The sequence below is a fragment of the Neofelis nebulosa genome, chromosome 14 (assembly GCF_028018385.1).
Source record: "Neofelis nebulosa isolate mNeoNeb1 chromosome 14, mNeoNeb1.pri, whole genome shotgun sequence".
NCBI lineage: Eukaryota > Metazoa > Chordata > Mammalia > Carnivora > Felidae > Neofelis > Neofelis nebulosa.
The window spans coordinates 23,924,483-23,943,211 of record NC_080795.1 but is presented as its reverse complement, the minus strand read 5'-3'; the positions used below and the strand labels follow the sequence as shown (position 1 = coordinate 23,943,211).

The following is an 18,729-nucleotide window of genomic DNA, read 5'->3' as shown; positions in this document are numbered from 1 at the left end:
GACAGCGTGGAGCCTGCTTAGGATTCTGTCTCCCTCTCTCCCTGCCCCTCCTCTGCGCGCGCGCTCTCTCTCTCTCTCTCTCTCTCGCTCTCTCTCTCTCAAAAATAAACTTTTTTTTTAATCTTAAAAAGAAAATAACTCTTTGGTTTACACCAATGGCCAACTCTAATTAAAACCTCCAATCAGAGTCCTAGGAAACCAAACACTTGGAATAAGAATAGGGGCAGCCCACTGTCAATCTAATTCCCTGGGGTTCCCTCTACACACTTTTAGGTCCCATACCTATTTTCCTTCTAAGTACCTCAGGCACTTTTTTAGCCTAGTAAGTTCCTTTCTCAGTTTCCAGTAATGTGGGGTTATATTCTGGTTTTATCCTGCCCAGTTAACATCAATGTAACTAGTGGCAGATGGAAAGCAACTAGATCTCGTGTAGCTTCTTTTTCAGAAGAGCACTCAGCTGAAAGCTAGGAGCCTTCTGTTCTCTCAGTTGTGCCAGTGATCAGCTATATGATCTTTGGTAAATATTCAAGATATAGTTCATCTCAAAGGATTGTGATCAGGAGCAAGCAAGATGATATACAAGTGGCAATGACTATGGGAGACAGCTGGTATAACATGAAGGTATGGATAGGAAAGACCTGCATCCCAGCCCCACTCTGCCATTAAATATCTGCATTATCTTGGGCAACCCCTTTGTTTCTCTTTCCTCATGTACAATGGGAATAACTAGTCCATCATGCCTGTCTCAGATGGGTTCTTTTGAAGACTAAATATAACAGAATTATAAAGCACCTGCCATAAAACAGGCTGTCAATAAATGATTATTACTTAAAAGCACTTTACAGAGTATTAAAATTCTTCACAAAAGATATAAATTTAAACTATAGAGCAAAGATCTCCACATATACCAACATTCTATTCTCCCCTGCCTACAATTTGATTCCTCTTTTTTTCTCCTATGGTGTTTAAGGTGGAACTATTTGGTAGACTATATAAAGCTGATTTTCATAGTGTACATTTCAAATAATTATGAACTTTTACTTCGAGGCTAAAAATTCATCACCACAAACCACACACCTACAGAGGTGTTTCGGAAGTGAATTTAAAAGGAAAGTTCCAACATTAAAATTTGTAGTTTATATAAAATCTTTTAAATGGAGTTACACTGGCTTACATAAATTTATGGTATTGACCTATTTTATATTTGTGTGCTTATGGAAATGGAAAAGGTTTTTAGCATGAAACCATCATCATAAAACCAAAAAAGGAAGGAAGGGAGGGAGGGAGGGAGGAAGGAAGGAGGGAAGGAAGGGAGGACATATATATTTGTGTTGAAAGTAAATCCAAGAAATCACAAATAGCCTTAACATTACCATCCAGGAAAGTCTGTTCAAGATAATCAATGATCTGAGTGGCCTCACAAATAATGTTTTCCCCGTGGATAAGGACAGGCACTTCTCCAGTTGAGTTCAAACGCATAAACCAAGGCTCATTGTGCTCACTCAGGGGCAGACTTACATCATGTTCCTCGCACTTCAATGCCTTTTCAGCAATTACCAATCGCACCTGAAAGAGTTCACACTGGTTACTACAACACATGTAGGCTTTGAATTAAATGACATCCTGGATACCATTAAGCAGACTTTCTGTGCTTCCCTTCGTTATTAATATTCTCCACATTCTTTTTAACTATTCCTAGTCTAGGAATTAACAAGTGAGATATATTCTAGCATCTTACTCATATAAATTAGGATAATAAAATAAGGAATGAAAATAATTCTGGCTATATTTATTCCACAGTGACTCTCCATCACCACTACTATCTTTGCGTCCTAAACCTAATTATGTGTCCTCCCCAGACAAGAATCTGATATATAGATGTGCTAGGCCTTGTTGACGAGAGCGAATGCGTACCAGAAAGAGTAAAAGAAGGAACTGTAAATTATGCATGTGGCTGCATGAAGGAACTTCCCTCTGCCTCACTCCCCTAAGCCCAGGGGACAAGGCCTCCTGCCCGAATACCTAAAGTGATGCTTTTTTTTTTTTTTTTTTTGGTCGCATCTCATGAGTGGCAAAGCCTGAGTCATACCCTTTCCATCCCAGACTGATCATCCGTGCTCGCTCGCAGCGCGTATCCCTGCCCTCAGGGAGCGCCTGCCCGGGTTAGGGCTTTAGAGGCCTACTTGCAGATGCGCTGGAGTACCCGAGACAGCCCTGAGGGAGCTGTCCCGGTGCTGAAACCCGAGCCGCGCCGCCCGCCCCAGCAGAGGCCTGTAATTACCTTTTGAGAGCTGAAAGAATGTGTCCAGTGGTACAGAATGAGCCTAACCTCGGCGTCCGACTTGCCTTCCGCCATCAAGGGCGCGCCCCCTCTCTGCTCGTCCTGCTTCCGAGCCATTTTGGGGTGCGCGAGTACAGCAGGGCCTTGCCCGTCCGCCCTTTATTTCTCCCACCCACACTGCCCCGCAAAGCGTCGTTAGTTTTTCCGAGTTGCCGCCCGGATCCGGGAAAGATGGGTTCGCGCGGACGAACAGACCACTGGGAAGTGTAGTTTCACCGGCAAAAAAGCTGCAGCGCCGCGTCCGCCGAGATGCGGGCGTGTCTGCGCGCCTGGAAGTCTCTGGCGTGTGGAAGACACGTGGAAGGCGCAAGTGGATGTGTTTGGGGAAATAATCTAAAATTAGAGTCCCTGAATAATAAGTTAGTAATGAATAATGTTGACTGCAAATTACTCATTGGTTTGGTAGGGTGGACTAGAGGTTGCTCATGTATAAAAGCAGCAACTTCCTAGGATACTTAGGTTTCCTCTTGGAGGGTTTGTGCCCCAAGCGGAAAGGAAGCTCTGGTTGACAAAACAGGGTGAAGATCCGTGAGTTTTCATTAGAAGATGCTCTTATGGAGTCATGCAAAGGAATAATAATAAATGATAATAGATCTCATAACCAACGACGACTTAAAACAGCCTAGTTGTTAAACACAGAATTTTTAAAGCAGAACTACCCGGGTTCATGTACTGGTTTTTGAAGTGGAGGTGATAATTCTCTTTAACCCATAAGGTTTTCCTGACAAATAAGTAAATACAATGTTAAACCCTCAAAATAGCCTGACATGATGTAGACAATAATATTCACAAGTTCAGTTGCTTTATAATATCCTCTTCATAGCCAGAGTGAAAACCATAATTTTATACTAGTTATTATTGTAGACCTCTTAAAATTTGGCATAATATTAAATTAATAAAAATTCTCCATTAGCCAATGTGTTAATATGACCATAAAATGAATGTTTGTATAACTCATTCAGTAAATCCTTACTGAACACCTACTACATTCCGAGCAATGCAGTAGGCTCTGAGAATACAAAGACCCGGCACTCAAGAAATGTCTGGTGGCAGAGACAATATAAAGAGACAACACAATAGAGATGAGAACTGTCAGCCTTAGAATGAACACAAGGTTCTATAAGAAAAGAAAGGCAAGTATGCAACTCAAGTCAAAAAGGAAAGACACTTTCCTCCCCTTTACAACACTTCACTGTTGTTCTTTATAATTCTTTTATAATTTTTAAAGATTTTAAAATGTCTTTTTATGGATATAAGCTATGGGTTAATAAATTAATATGTTAATTCAATATGCAAAATGACCCTTACTAAACTTGTTTGTTTTTTTTTTTTAATCAGTTCACTCTTTATAGTAGAAGAGGGAAAAGTAAGACTTTGAAATGAGACAGAGTGAGGTTTAAATTCTGGCTCCACCCCTAACTTGACCTCTCCTGAGACTTCACTTTGTCATGTGTAAAATATGGATATATAAAAATATATGGCTGCTGTGGGAATTTAGTAAGAGAATGTATATAAACCACTTAGGATATTGCCTGGAATATAGCGGTTGATGAAAGTATATGTGGAAACCTCCTCCATGAGATTAAGAGGACATAATATACTTTCAAAATTTTTACAACTACCTATATAATCCTCCATTTCCATTCCTCTTCAGAAAAAAACCTTCCTTTTAAATTCTTCAACTTCAGTTTCCAACAAATACTATACAGTTACCTTTCTTTAATTCACTCGCCTCACTATCTGAATAGAATCAACACTCTTGGCAGTTCTTTTGTCACTTGCTGCTGAAAGCATTCTCACAATAAATCTCAGGTCTGTCAAACACTGAGTACTTTCTCTATCATATCTTCCACAAAGCCATATAGCAAACACTGAAGGAACTGATCCATTACTGTGTGGGTGTTTAATGTTAAGTATTCATAGATGTCTTTGGGAGTACAAATGTATACATAGCTTCTGAAGGGAAATTCATACATATGCATCAGAAACCTTGAAAATGGGCATAACTTCTAACCTAGCTATTCTTCTATTTTCAGTTTAACTAAGGAAGTAACTTTTAGCAAATCCCAGCAGATGGCCCTAAAATTCTACTTTCTCTTTCGTCAATGGTAATAGAAATTTTAGCTAAGCACATACCTGCTGAGAATAAAGACTGCATGTCCCAGGTTCCATCGCACCTAAATGTGACTTTATGACTACATTCTAAAAAATGGGATGTAATGGACATCCCATAGGGCAAGTTATAGGAAGTTTTCTTAAGAAAACTGTTAGCCCTGTGCCTCTTCTTCTTTATCCCATCCTGCTTCTGGGAAGGTGAAAGCTGATTTGGACCATGAGGGGTGGGACCACATCCCAGGGATGACCAAAGCCATGAGCTGCAGGGTAATTGAGCCCCTAAGGACCTGGGAGCAGAACGAACCACCACACCAATCTCAGTCTGCAAACCTCCAATTATTAGCTAAGCCACTGTAATTTTTTGTGATTACCAGGTGCTATTGCCTTAACCCATCCTCACGAATGTATCAATCTTGTAAAACACAGATGGCTTTTATGTCTTTATGCTTCTACATATAGTAACTTTTCTATAAACAGATATGTGTTGCTTTTACCTCTTAAAGATGTGAACATTAAAACAACATCATTAAGTAAACAAGATAAGGAAACATGGTGGTGTTTGGGGGTTTTGTTCTGTTTTAATCATGCTAGGGGTAGGAAAAAAACTGTGACATCTTTTCTCATTGATCCATAATTCCTGTTATTTTTCCATCCCACTAAAATCCACTTGTAGGTTATATGAAAAATTTATTATCCATTCACTTGTTTATTCAGAGATTTGACTAAATTGTGTATATATTCTGTAGCTGTGTGTCCATAATAATAGATCGTGGGTTCCTGGAGAATAGCAGCCAGATAAAGGTCAATTTATCTCTTCAATATGCATTGTTGATCTTGTCCCAGGAACAGTGCTAGATACAGAAGACAAGGAGTTCAAACTCATAGTCACTGGGAACTCAAGTGTGAGGAAGAGAAATGAGATTTCAACATATGTGGTAATTGCTTTGATATTTAGGAGATTATGGTAGGAATACAGACAAGGCACCTCATACAGATGGTCTTCCCAGAAGAGGTGATGATCTTTACTGTAACTAGTACCATAGTAGTGCAATTACCAGTATATCCATTGTTATGCCGCCTCTGGTTCATACAGGCTCTTGAGAGCTGATGGTTACATTTTCAGGAATTTTACAAGCTGGATGTTCAACCCAGCCATTACTAAAAATTATGTAAAATTGAACTGCATTTAAACGAATGATTTTTAAAATAAAGCTAACAAGAACTCAAAACTCCTATTTTGTTAATTATTATTTATACTCTTGAGTTTGTTTATGTCTCTTATATCTGTGATGGAAATCATATATAAGGGTGTGCTACAATGCATCCCTTCCTAACTTCCTGTTCAGGGATGTCATGTTAGTAACTTGAAATTAGTCATGGTAGGGGTATTGACACTACAGAAATCAGCAAGTAGTACATATAATATGTTTGGTTTTTTTTTTTCAAGAAAGTTGGTTTTTAAATATTTACCAGCACACCACTGAATGCACATATTTAATATTTAATAAACTGTCTTGATGATCAGGAGAACTCTAAGTATATTTGTGAATGCATACATTTGTATATTAATTTGTACTTGGTACCTTTCCCAACCGGCTTTAGTTCTGCTTCCATCTCCACTTCTCAGACAACCACTCCCTACTTCCTTTTCATTCCTGTCACTGTGTTTAGGGAATAAGTAGATATGCATGCATCTATCAGCCCACTTTCAAACAATGAGCACTTTCTCTAGCACATCTTCCCAGCAGCACAACCATGAAACACAGTAAACACTGAGTGAATTGAATACTGCATTGGTGTTTAATACTAATAATACCTTCTAAACAAAAGGCATAATGTAGAATTTTTTTGCATTAAAGATCACAGACCACTTTCTTACAGTTTCATTTGATCCCCATCATAGCCTGTAAGGCAGCTACCGCCCCTAATTTATAATTGAGGAAATAAGGTTTAGCGACTGAGAGACTAGTCCAAAATCCTATAGTAAGTGAAAGAACTATAATTCAAATGTGACTTTTCTGACTACTCATCAAGGTATTATTTTCTATTACATTATGCTAGCTTTAAGCCAAAGTTGTGGACTTTCAAGCTTTACACAGCCTGTGATAGACTTTGAGGAAAATACAGTCACCTTCTTGAAGATTAGCCCCACAGTTATACATACTTCTATTAAAGCATAAACAGTCATATTAAATTACTGTTTACATATCTTCCTTCTGTGTTGCATTCTGAGCCTTGGTATCCCTAGGAACCCTAAATAGTGCTTGGTACATAAAAAAATGCTCCAAACTGCTTTTTAAAAATTTATTACATATTTATTTACTTATTTTGAGAGAAAGAACTAGGGAGGGGCAGACAGAGGGGGAGATAGCATCTCAAGCAGGCTCCACCCTGTCACAACAGAGCCTTACGCGGGCTCCGTCTCACAAATCACAAGACATAACTTGAGCCAAAATCAAGGGAGATGCTCAACCAACTGAGCCACCCAAGTGCCCCATCCAAACTGTTTTTTAATTAATAGAAAAAAATTATTAGCCATCACCGCCACCACGAGCAGCAAATAATGACAACAAAAAATAATAATTAATAATAAATTGTAGCATGTTTGGTTTACTGCTCTAGAAATTCTGTGTAAAGCTAATTTTGACAGAATTTGATATTTACAAATCTGGACTGTGGATCCTGACTCTGAACTCTGACTCTGAACTCATGACTCTAAAGTAAACTGCCTTTTATATTAATATGTACTGAAGTTCTTTATTCATTTAAATATTTTAAAGAATGAAGTGAAAGTGAATTTGATTGTTAGAAATAATAGGTCACACACTCTTATGTGGATCCTGAGAAACTTAACAGAAACCCATGGGGGAGGGGAAGGAAAAAAAAAAAAAAAGAGGTTAGAGTGGGAGAGAGCCAAAGCATAAGAGACTGTTAAAAGCTGAGAACAAACTGAGGGTTGATGGGGGGTGGGAGGGTGGGTGATGGGTGTTGAGGAGGGCACCTTTTGGGATGAGCACTGGGTGTTGTATGGAAACCAATTTGACAATAAATTTCATATATTAAAAAAAAAAAAAAGAAATAATAGGTCACATAACCTCTCCGTGACTGAGTCACCTGACCTATACAATTATGATAAAAATCCTCCAGATATTCTGGCTATGCAGATATAACCAGTTTGGGAAAAGTCCTTGTGCTAGACAGTTATAATATGTCCCTTTGGTGTCCTCTGCTTCAATCAAGTCTTGATTTATCATAAAGAACTGTCATGAAGGAATGATGTATATATTTATAAAAGTTACTATTATTCAAGGTCCTACCAGTCATCTATTTTGGCAGGTATTAGGTAATATACGTATATGTGTGTGTGTGTGTGTATATATATATATATATATATATATGTATATATATATATATATAAAATATATAATATATATTATTTTAACATATATCAACTAAGGCAGAGATCTTGAAACCTTTTGACAAATTGTTAATACTCTAGGTTTCTGTTTTTTAAAGTACTTTTATGAATGACCACAAGAGGTCTCTATTTTTTTAAGAATAGTCTTTTTTTTTTTTTTTTTTTTTTTTTTTTTGCTTTGCAAATTAGAAGACAGAAATGGTGGTATTCCCAGGAGAGTATACTTAACTAATTAAGCTATCTCATTCAAAATCAAATTTTCCAAAATCAGAAGACAATCTTTTACTCATATGTAGAAAAACAGCATTGTCTCCACTTCCTCCTGATAATAGCAACCTTAATACGAAGCACCCAGAAGCTACTTCCCCTGCTCTGCTTTGACCCATGCCAGTTATCTGACCCATGTGAATTGCATAGAATTTGTAATTGGTGTGAGCATTAGAAAAAAGGAGGGGAAGTCCTTATTTAAAAATTATTTTTGAGATTTTTTTTTCAAACGTGAATAAATCCTGTTGTCTAACATTCTCAAGCATCTGCAGGACTCAAGGTATTATCTAATTGAATGGGCTAAGAGATGGCTCATGGAGTACATTGATTTGGTAAAAGAACTGCAATAATTCTGGCTAGTTGACCAGAGCTCTAATCAATGTGACTCCTGTACTTGATTTATCATAGTGGTTCTCAAAGTGTGAACCCCTGACAGACAGATCAACCTCACTTGGCAACTTGCTGCACATTCTACTGAATCAGAAACTCTGGAGCAACTGGTGTTTTAAAAGCCCTCCAGGTTTCTCTGATGCTGGTAGGGTTTAAGAACTACCAGTTCAGTATAAAATTGATGAACGGTTCCAATTCTCTATCCCTGCTTTGCCCCATCTGTAAAATTTATAAAGAACAGGGTATGGAAGTCAAAAGCCTGACTTAGGGTATCTGGGGGGAAAAAGGCAAATAATTTGAAACTACTTCCACAAAACAGTCTGGTAAAACCATGGTGCCAAGTTACCAGTTATAGTTTATAGGCCCAAGATGCCAAGACACCTCCACCTTCCTCTCAAAAAAATGCAGATTACCTCCTGCAGGCTTCTGAGCAAAAGTCCCAATGACCTTAGAATAGCCCAAACTTCACTTGTACCCCAATGTTTATAGCAACACTCTCAACAATAGCCAAATTATGGAAAGAGCCTAAATGTCCATCAACTGATGAATGGATAAAGAAATTGTGGTTTATATACACAATGGAATACTACGTGGCAATGAGAAAGAATGAAATATGGCCCTTTGTAGCAACATGGATGGAACCGGAGAGTGTTATGCTAAGTGAAATAAGCCATACAGAGAAAGACAGATACCATATGGTTTCACTCTTATGTGGATCCTGAGAAACTTAACAGAAACCCATGGGGGAGGGGAAGGAAAGAAAAAAAAAAAAGAGGTTAGAGTGGGAGAGAGCCAAAGCATAAGAGACTGTTAAAAACTGAGAACAAACTGAGGGTTGATGGGGGGTGGGAGGGAGGGGAGGGTGGGTGATGGGTATTGAGGAGGGCACCTTTTGGGATGAGCACTGGGTGTTGTATGGAAACCAATTTGACAATAAATTTCATATATTAAAAAAAATTAAAAAAATAAAGGGATCTCTCCAACCCCGCCACCCCCCAAAAAAAAAAGAATAGCCCAAACTTGCTTCTGAAACTCTAAAATGTTGCCTCTGGTCTTTCTTGCATCCCAGAGCAAATAATCATATTCAATACCAAGTGCAACTTATTAATTCAGGAGGCTCTAGCTGTGAGGTTACTGTAGACTTATAATAATTTGATTAATTTTCTAGTCCCTCAATGAATGGCTACTAATGTTAATGCACTAAGTTCTTTATTTTTGAGTAGAGAACTCACTTTGAGCCATATTTCTGGTGGAAAAAATTTGACACATCTGTTCACCCTCTCATCTATCTCATCTATCTCTGTGATGAACGGTATACACTTCAGAATAAACACATGAATATGGACTAATATATACTTTGAAGAAAGATGTATTTGTCTTACATGGTTGCTAATATTTTTTGGAGTGTTTACTGTGTGCCAGGAACTGTTTCAAGCACTTATGTGTAGATTGTATTTAACACTTGCAAAATCCCTTAAGACAGGGAGAAATATCATCCCCATTTTATAGATGAGGATATTGAGACATAGACAGGTCACAAAATTTCCCAAACCCACACTATTAACCCCAGAAGTCTGGTCTAGAGATCATGTTCATGCCACTACAAGATGCAGCCTCAGGGACATGAGGGACAACCATAGCGTCATCAGCTCTGATTTCTCTAGCCTCATATGCAAATATTACCTATTCCTTCAGTCACCAACTGTTTTAGCTCAGGAATTTTTTGTCCAGGATTGTTTAGAGTTCATAGAAAACAATGGGGAATAACAGGACGGAAAAACTATGCTCTTAAATCTAAACACTTATTACAAATTTCTACCAACACTCCTCTAATAGTATCTAATATCTTTCAAAAGTTTACAAAGTGCCTTAAAAACAGTATTCATTTGATTTTCCCAACAATCCCCCTTTTAGAGATAAAGAATCAGCACTGAGATATGACGTATACCACCTCACTGATCATTGGTAGAGCAGGAACTAAAGGCTTCCAGCTCTAAATCCTATGCACATCCTATGCCACCCCACATCTTCCAAGAGGCTCCCCACTTGCCTCAGCCAAGATACAGGCCAACCCAAGAGCCTTCCATTGCTTATTACATCACAGTCTGACTTCGGTCCATTTCTTGACTGTCCAATGAAGGATTTGGACACAGCGATCCCATATCTATCATGGGATCCTCTCATTGTATGGGTGTGGTGCCTGCAGTTATACTTCATTGTGTAACTTGTCCACTTTAATTTAGTGCCACCCCCCACTGCAGACCACAGCGTAGCAGTTGAGAGCTCGGACTCTAAAGTCAGAGCAGGAAACAAATCCTTGCTCCACCGCTCACCAGCTATGTGATCATGGGCATAGCTTCCTCACTTATAAACCAGGAAAAACAATCATACCACTTTCATTGGGATAGATTGAGGATTGTGACTTATAAAATGTTAAGTATTTAACACAATTTTTTGCATAGGATATATAAGAATTAGAATAGTGATAGGATGGTAAAAGTAACCGGTATTTTTTTTAACACGCTGGGTAAATGTTACCTCTCCAGTCAGAGGAGTTTCGCTGCCACATTGGCTGAAACTTGGAACTTTATTTTTGGCAATTCTAATAATTTCATGTAAATTTTAGCTATTTACACTTCACAAATACATATTAAAACATCAGCATTAGCGGGGCGCCTGGGTGGCGCAGTCGGTTAAGCGTCCGACTTCAGCCAGGTCACGATCTCGCGGTCCGTGAGTTTGAGCCCCGCGTCAGGCTCTGGGCTGATGGCTCGGAGCCTGGAGCCTGTTTCCCATTCTGTGTCTCCCTCTCTCTCTGCCCCTCCCCCGTTCATGCTCTGTCTCTCTCTGTCCCAAAAAATAAATAAAAAACATTGAAAAAAAAAATTTAAAAAAAAAATAAAAAAATAAATAAATAAATAAATAAATAAATAAAAACATCAGCATTAGGTGGAAATTAAATATTTCCAATGAAAGAAATAACAATAAAATACTTAGGTACTACGCATAGATCTACACAAGTTCATTTCTAGACTTGATGCTAGCCACTGGAGTAGATCACTAGAAGAACATTTTGATGATTGTATTAATCATATTAGGCAAACATCAATTATAATATGAAGGTAAGAGAGGTCAAGGATCAAAAAAGGAGTCGCTTCCCAGTGTGCTTAACTAGTATTTGGATAATATCACTAACGTTTCTTTCATCAATGACAATAATAAAAAGGTCTATTTATAAATGTTTGTAGCTCTAAAAGCCTCTAGGATACTTAGACACAGTCTTAGAAAAAGCACATTCCCTACAAGATACTTACAGCTTGGCTCTGAAATTACAGCTTTGTATTAGTTATCTTTCCTAAAGTTAAGAGTTTTCTTACCAATTTACAATGTGCTTGTGTACTGTTCACCCTTTCATGGCAGAATACCATTCTCTCAGTGGAAAGTGACTTTTTCTCCCCATTTCCCAATAAGTGCCTCAGGTAGCCTTCCCAAACACCTTATCACTCTCTTTTTATGTTTAAAGGAATCTTTCCAGGGATGCAAGATCATTCAGCGCTTATCTTTGTAATTCAAATTAGAATATTCAATAATACGTTGGAATTTATTTTTCCAATACCTTTGCTTTTGTGTTCTTTCAGTCACTAAATAATAAGTGGAGAAGTTAATTTATGCCTACACTGTCTCTGGCCACATGAGAAAAATGGCATAAAAACTCAGAGACGTAAGCTTTAAAGAAAGAAAATGCTAATGTTGCAAGGATTGCTCTAAGTAAGATTTTGCTTTGTTAATGTATAAATAGGACAAGATAAGGTTCTGGGCAGCAGCGTATCCTGGGCACCAAATAGTCGTCTATGTTCCTTTGGCACCAACTCCAACACAATGGAATGACTTTCTTCTTAACCACCCAATGTCACCAGGGATGCTGGGAGAACAAACATAAGAGCTAATGCTACAGAAACGACTTCATTTATCTTGTTGATCTTAACAAGATCCTAAAGAAGCATAAGATAATAGTGACAATAAAGTGCGGAATCTTACATGGAGATAGCAAAATCTAAAGCAGCATTTGCTTTAATTTTTTCATGCCTTTTTTTTCAGATAAAAGCAATATTCTGGTTCATAGAGAAAAGATTAATTTAAATCCTAAGCATATAACTGAGACGAATGACAGCATGGAATTGAATCTGTACTTGTTAAAGCTGCATGAGAGAAATGGGTGACGTGACCACAACGAACCTGCTTACAACAACTCCCTAAGTGACACTGGGGACTGGTTGGGGAGACCAGTGAGCCTCACAGAGAAAAGGAGCTTGGCTTTAGAAGGAATTACATCCTTTCAGGGCATGGCAGTTCAACAGAAAGAAAAAAAAACTGGTCAAATTCAGGTGATACTTTGGGTTCCAAAAAGATGCATATGTCAACTTTTCAGCCTAAAAGACTAGTGTTACATGCAAGTTCTGCAAACGTAAAAGCCCAGTTTTGCCAATTCCAAGTGGCAAAACGATATGAAGATGGTAAGATCACAAGCACTCGGAGAAATAGCCATACAGTATGTGACACTGAAATATACACACGAAGTGGGACAGAGCAAGATGAAGCGCCACGAGTCCCAGAAATGTCTAGAGCCCAGAAACTTGGTCCGGAGAGGAGACTTGAGCAGCTTTAGAGGGAGGGAGACGCCCCTTCCTCCCAGACTTTCCCAGAGCAAAGGTGCTGATTCCGTACAATGAAGTAGCTGAAATCCGATGGGCCCTCCTCAAATAACCGATGACCAACAAGAGCCCTCTTTTTCACCTTCCTCGTTACACAGGTGCCTTGATGGCTGTGGCAGCTGCAGATAACAGCAAGTTCTCAGGCAGACGTGCAAGGAAGTTCACGGCTCAGCTCTCAAGAGCCCTGAGCCAGCTGTCCTAAAAGCTGATTTAGAACTTAGTCCCCTGGGGCCAGAAGGCTGCAGGGCCCCGTCTAGCTCTGTGGTGGGTTCTGTGCCTTCTCATGTCGTGTGCTAAATCACAGCTCCAAAATCAAGCCTCTCAGCATCAGCTTTTGTACATGTCTCCTCCCAACTCCTGAGCCAGCCCCCCATCGCCAGTAGGCCTGCTTGGTGCTGCAAATGTGATCCTGTCTGTCGTTTCGGCCTCAGCAGAAGAGCGACATGACCATATTTATTGCTGTTGCTATTCTGGGGCCCGGATGACGTTTTTCTCCCCTTGTGGCTGAGCACTGCCCGTTCATCTTTCACCACTCCCTCCAAGTCTGCTAAGGCTAAAACCAGGGATACAAATAGACTCTATCAGGAGGAGAGTTATAATGAGAAGTTCTTAAGTATTCCCAGTCTATTTGCTTTAACGCTATGGCTTTAAAAGCTTTAAATTCTGTAGTCCTAAGTTTTACATGTGTACCGTTTGTATCCCACCTGTTATCATAAACTGCTGTTGGTAACTTTGCTCAGGAAAGAAAACTTTGCAAAGCCGGAGAGTGGGGGGGGGGGGGGGTATGCAGGGAAACCTGACTGATAAACACAATTTGGAAATTTGGCAAATGTTGAGTTTTCCACTGCTGTTGGGAATGTCCAAATGTTACCAGAGCACTTGAAGACCTCACTTGGTTCCATCCCTTCACTCCTCGTTACTAAGACACTCCCCTCTTGGGACATGGAAGGGACCAAATGACAAGCCGCAGAAATTCCTATTAAGGATACAATGATACGGGGCACAGGTGACAGCTCCTGGAAAGTAACTATATACAGATTTTCTAAATGAAGAACGTGGACACATAAATAACTAATTACCACATGCATTACCCCATGCACCAGAAGTGAGTGGCTCTGACTTTACCACTGGCCCCTAGTCATTTCCCAGTCCGTCAGGTCTTCAGCAAAGCTCATAATCCGTCCACGTTAGTGCTCACCTTGGCTGATCATCTGCACTTGGCAATAACCACGTCTCTAGCTTTGCTAACAGGACTCTTTAGGTTTCACGTGCCCTGACACAAATCACATTAGTAATGGACACAGAAGCAGAAAGCGTGGGGGAAGCAGTGGGGTGCAGGGGTGACATGTGTGCCTGTGTGGGCTAGGAACCAGCCACCTGGGTTTGAAGCCCTGCTCAATCAAGGCCCCACTGGGGGACCTCTTTAAGCTTCCATTTCCTCTATAAAAATCAGGATGATAATAGTAGCCCCTCAGGGGTGGTTGTAAGAATTAAATGAGAAAACTATATGGAAACACAGGAGGATTAAAAGGCTGAGAACGGAAGCCTTGTTTTTTTCATTTTAGGGCAGAGAAATTTAACCTCACTCTAACACATTGTGGTTCTCCTTCCGTCTGGGCCTCTTAAAATGACAATATGCAGGAGTTGTGCTCCAGATTCTGATGTTTCTGGCTGCCAGCCGGGGAAATACCTTTTCAATATCCAGGGTAGTATTTAAAGTGTACTATCAGCTGGCACTTGGATAATTTTCACCTGAACGGTCCATAAATTACAGAACAATTTAAATAGAGGCCCTTAAAACAAGGCCTGATTCTTAGTGTTAAAGTGATATAAATATATATCACATATGCAGCCTTTTGTGCCCTGATTTATGTTTTTGTCTTTACTCCCTCTTTTCAGTTGCATATTTCTGCATTCATTTCCACTGATGGTGGAATAACTAAATAAGAGACCCATTTCCACCCATTTCCTCTTAATTTTGTCCCTTTCCTGGTAATTCAGGCACCTGCCATATAATACAAGTCTCTCTGAGGTAAATGCTCATTCTCCATTATCCCTCTCTCTGGTGGTGCATGTGGGGGCGGGGAATGGGTCTAGTGTTCTGGTGCCTTAGTTTTCACCTGACCTCAAGAAAAGGGACATCTGATTTGACAATCGGCCTCTTGTCCTCACTGGCCTCCCTGAGGTATCTTGTCCAGGTGGATCTTTGGAACTTGAGCTCTGGCCTTGCTGCATGTGCTGGAGGGTTTATGTCCGAGGTCATGCATGGCCGGTCCCTCCAGCATGGCCAGGCGTAGTCAGCGTGTGGCGGTCTCCCCTCCCCAGCGCGGACTCAATCTTGGCTCTAACTAATCATCTGGAATTCAACCACATCTTCCATCCAGTCCCTGCCCTTGTGTCATCTACCCCGCTGCTGATGGATGGGAAGACTTGTGACAACTTCCAACAGTAAACTTTAGTTGACATTCCACATATATTAACCTGATCAATTTACTACTACATCATCTTCTGCCTTGTCAGGAAATGCACATTTTACCAGCTCTTCTTTGCATCTGGAAAATTACACAAACTGTTGAGTGCTTAGTTTTACAGAGTCCCCACTCACATTTCTTTGAAAGCCGTTCTTTATGTGCCTGAAGGCAGAGCTAAGCTTTCCCAGGACCCTTAATATTTTCTTCCCACACTCCAATGGGTGGGTTTGTGTACCTGACTTGGGAAGCTAGTGCTAGAAGCCTTTTCACCCACAAGGCCAGGGAGGCAGAGACCTCTGGATTGCCTCTTTCTGATCTTGTCTTCCTTGCCGTAAACAGGAACCACGGGCACTTGTTGACGACACCCCAGTTGGTCTCTCCTTAGGCTCAAAACTTAATGATCCCTCTGGACTCCACCAAACCTTGGATTCCAAAGATCCCTTTGGAGACTGTTAAAAGAAACAATTCATCCTGTCCCCATGGCTCTGTGAAAAGGAATAGTTTCCTCTAGGAAGACTCTGGGAATAATCCACTCTCATATAGAACTGTCTTCCAAACAGAAGTCCACATGCCCGTGGGAGTTAACCCATGTATTCTAAGGGGTCTAGTAATTCCAGATTTTTCCATCTCCATGGACTGTTGCTGATCTTGTATTAACATTTAGGCTAACTTTGGCACTGAGTCTTTCTACTTTGTTTATGACTAATGAGAAGAGAGGCAGACCTAGTTGTAAATGATGCACTTCTACCAAGCAATAGTCAAATGGCATGCCAGTACACCGTACAAAGGCTTCCTAATAGATCCCATACAGGAGTCCTCAAAGGCATCACCATGTGCTGAATCAGGAGAAGCTATGTCTCTGTGGGCATGGCTATAATTTTTTAAAATGTAAGCATTAGTTTCAATTCATCAAAACATCACCTGTCACATTAAATTCAGGTTGTTAATTTCAGTATCGCTTTCAACTTACGTTGTTTCATGTTGTAAATAAACTAAGCATACAGAAGTATACTTTGTGGTTTACATATTTAAGTATACATATGCAAAGATCACACATTCAAATAAAAATAAAATTATTTAAACCACCATGGGAGGAAGATCTGGATAATTTTTTTTTCCTTCAAAAGCTATTTGTACATCTCTCAAGATTGAAAAACACCGTTCTCCAGAAGAGGGGGGTCATATCTTGCTTCAGGGTGTGTATCAGAATGAACAAGGAGAGGCTGGCATTTAGCACTAATTTCGTATTTTTCTTTCCAGCACTACCCTTCTTCCTCTTTTTTTCTCTACCCTACCTCCAACTATGGCATAAGTGACAAAACATCATCATTTCTTACTGACCTCTTAGAATAAGATCACAAATATGCCCTCATTCCTGCCTCCCTCCTCACTATCATCTCTCACCAAGATCCTCTCCTTTGCTCAGTGAGCCTCAGCATATTTTCCCACTTCAGTTCCTTCTATGTGCCAAGCTCTGTTCTACCTCACAGTTATTTCCTCTTCTCCAGCTGATCTCCTATGTATTTTCCAGGCTATTTCCTACTCGTTCTTCAGAGCTTAGCTTAAATGTCACTTTGTTAGAGAAGCATCTGAGCAGTATCTATTGGTATGATGGATGGCTAGATGGGTGGGGAGGCCTTTCCTGACCCTGCAATCTAAATGAAAGTATTGCTTGACATTCCTTTCCATAGCATTACTTTTTCTTCTATATTACAGCGATTTTCAATATTAACTTACTATCTATCCACACCCCCCTCAGTGGACTGTACATTACATGATTATTACATGTAATTAAATATATATTACATAATATATATATTATATAGTGTGTATATTATATATATATATATATATATATATATAAATATATAACATATATATAGTAAATGAACAGAAGGAAAACCTGAAGACTACATTCACAGGAGTAAAGTAACTGAAAACACTTTAATGTCTTTTAAATAATGATGACATTAACATGGGACAATCTAAAGAATGATAAATTTTTAGGGAAATGATAAATTTTGGCCTTTGAGGTGAAAAAGAACCACAAACTGAAACCACCCTTGCATAAAGCCAGCCCCTGAGACTCTAATCAAATAAAAAATATACACATTATAGCCAGTGTGAAAGTGACTATAAAGACTACAGATTTTTTTTAGTAAAATTCAGTTAGCGATTGGGCAGAATGGCTCTTAAGATATGTATGATTCAGTCTTCTCTAAACCATTTGCTCATAATAGATTTTTTTTTTCACTTAACGGATATAATTATTTTTTTTAAATCTAGAAGACGTGGTCCCAGGTTCATTTGGACACATTTTCTTCCCATGTGTTTAACCCTAAGCCCCTCCTATCTCAACACTGCTCTAAACTCCCAAGAGTGACAGAAAACCTAGCTAATCCAGGTACCAATAATCAGTAGCAGGGGGCAGGCCAGTGTGCCCAGTTGCCACAGTGCCCAGCTAGTCCAAGGCCACATGACACTTGCCAGGTAATTCTAAACTGTCTGGAAACCTCAGGAGCTGGGGCTCAAGGTCCTTTGCTGTGTGGTAACCCTCAGGTCTTCCCATCTTAGCCCAGACTCTGTGCCCTGCTGCTTCAAGATGGATGAAGGAGACAGTCCTCTCAAAGCCAGTGATCACTAAACATAGCATAACTCCCTGAGTCAATGCTCCAGAGATGTTAGGGGAAGGAATGGAGATTGTTCCTGGCCACCAACTGATTTGGTCTAGAGTTATCAGATTTTTGTTAAGGTCTAGATTGCAAGGCCACCCCATTAATGGCTTGTTTTATTTTGTAAGTATTCACTGTCTGCTGTGCATTTATCCTCAGGAGACAGGCTCTTACATAGTCCTTTTGAATTTTGCTTTTAAAATGATGGGAGAATATTATTTATAATATCATAGCATTCTGAAAGAGAATCCATGCAAGAAAGATGAACTAATATTAGGATCACTGGTGTCAGGCAACATTGAATTTGTTTTATAAATTTATGGACTATAAGGTAGTCCACATG

At 39.6% G+C, this 18,729-nt stretch overlaps 1 protein-coding gene across 5 annotated transcripts in view; it reads right to left on the bottom strand.

The window, feature by feature from the left end:
* The window catches only part of GDAP1 (ganglioside induced differentiation associated protein 1), a 46,854-nt gene that overhangs the window by 16,936 nt on the left and 11,189 nt on the right, over nucleotides 1–18,729 (bottom strand). For 2 of the 5 annotated variants that reach the window (XM_058699885.1, XM_058699884.1), the window contains exon 4: nucleotides 1,374–1,566. The exons of 1 other annotated variant lie outside the window; for it this stretch is intronic. In XM_058699885.1, coding sequence (XP_058555868.1) covers nucleotides 1,374–1,566 — 193 coding nt within the window. Of the gene's footprint in view, nucleotides 1–1,373; nucleotides 1,567–2,281; nucleotides 2,502–18,729 lie in introns of those variants that run through there. 2 more of the 5 variants (XM_058699882.1, XM_058699886.1) reach the window with 2 other exon arrangements.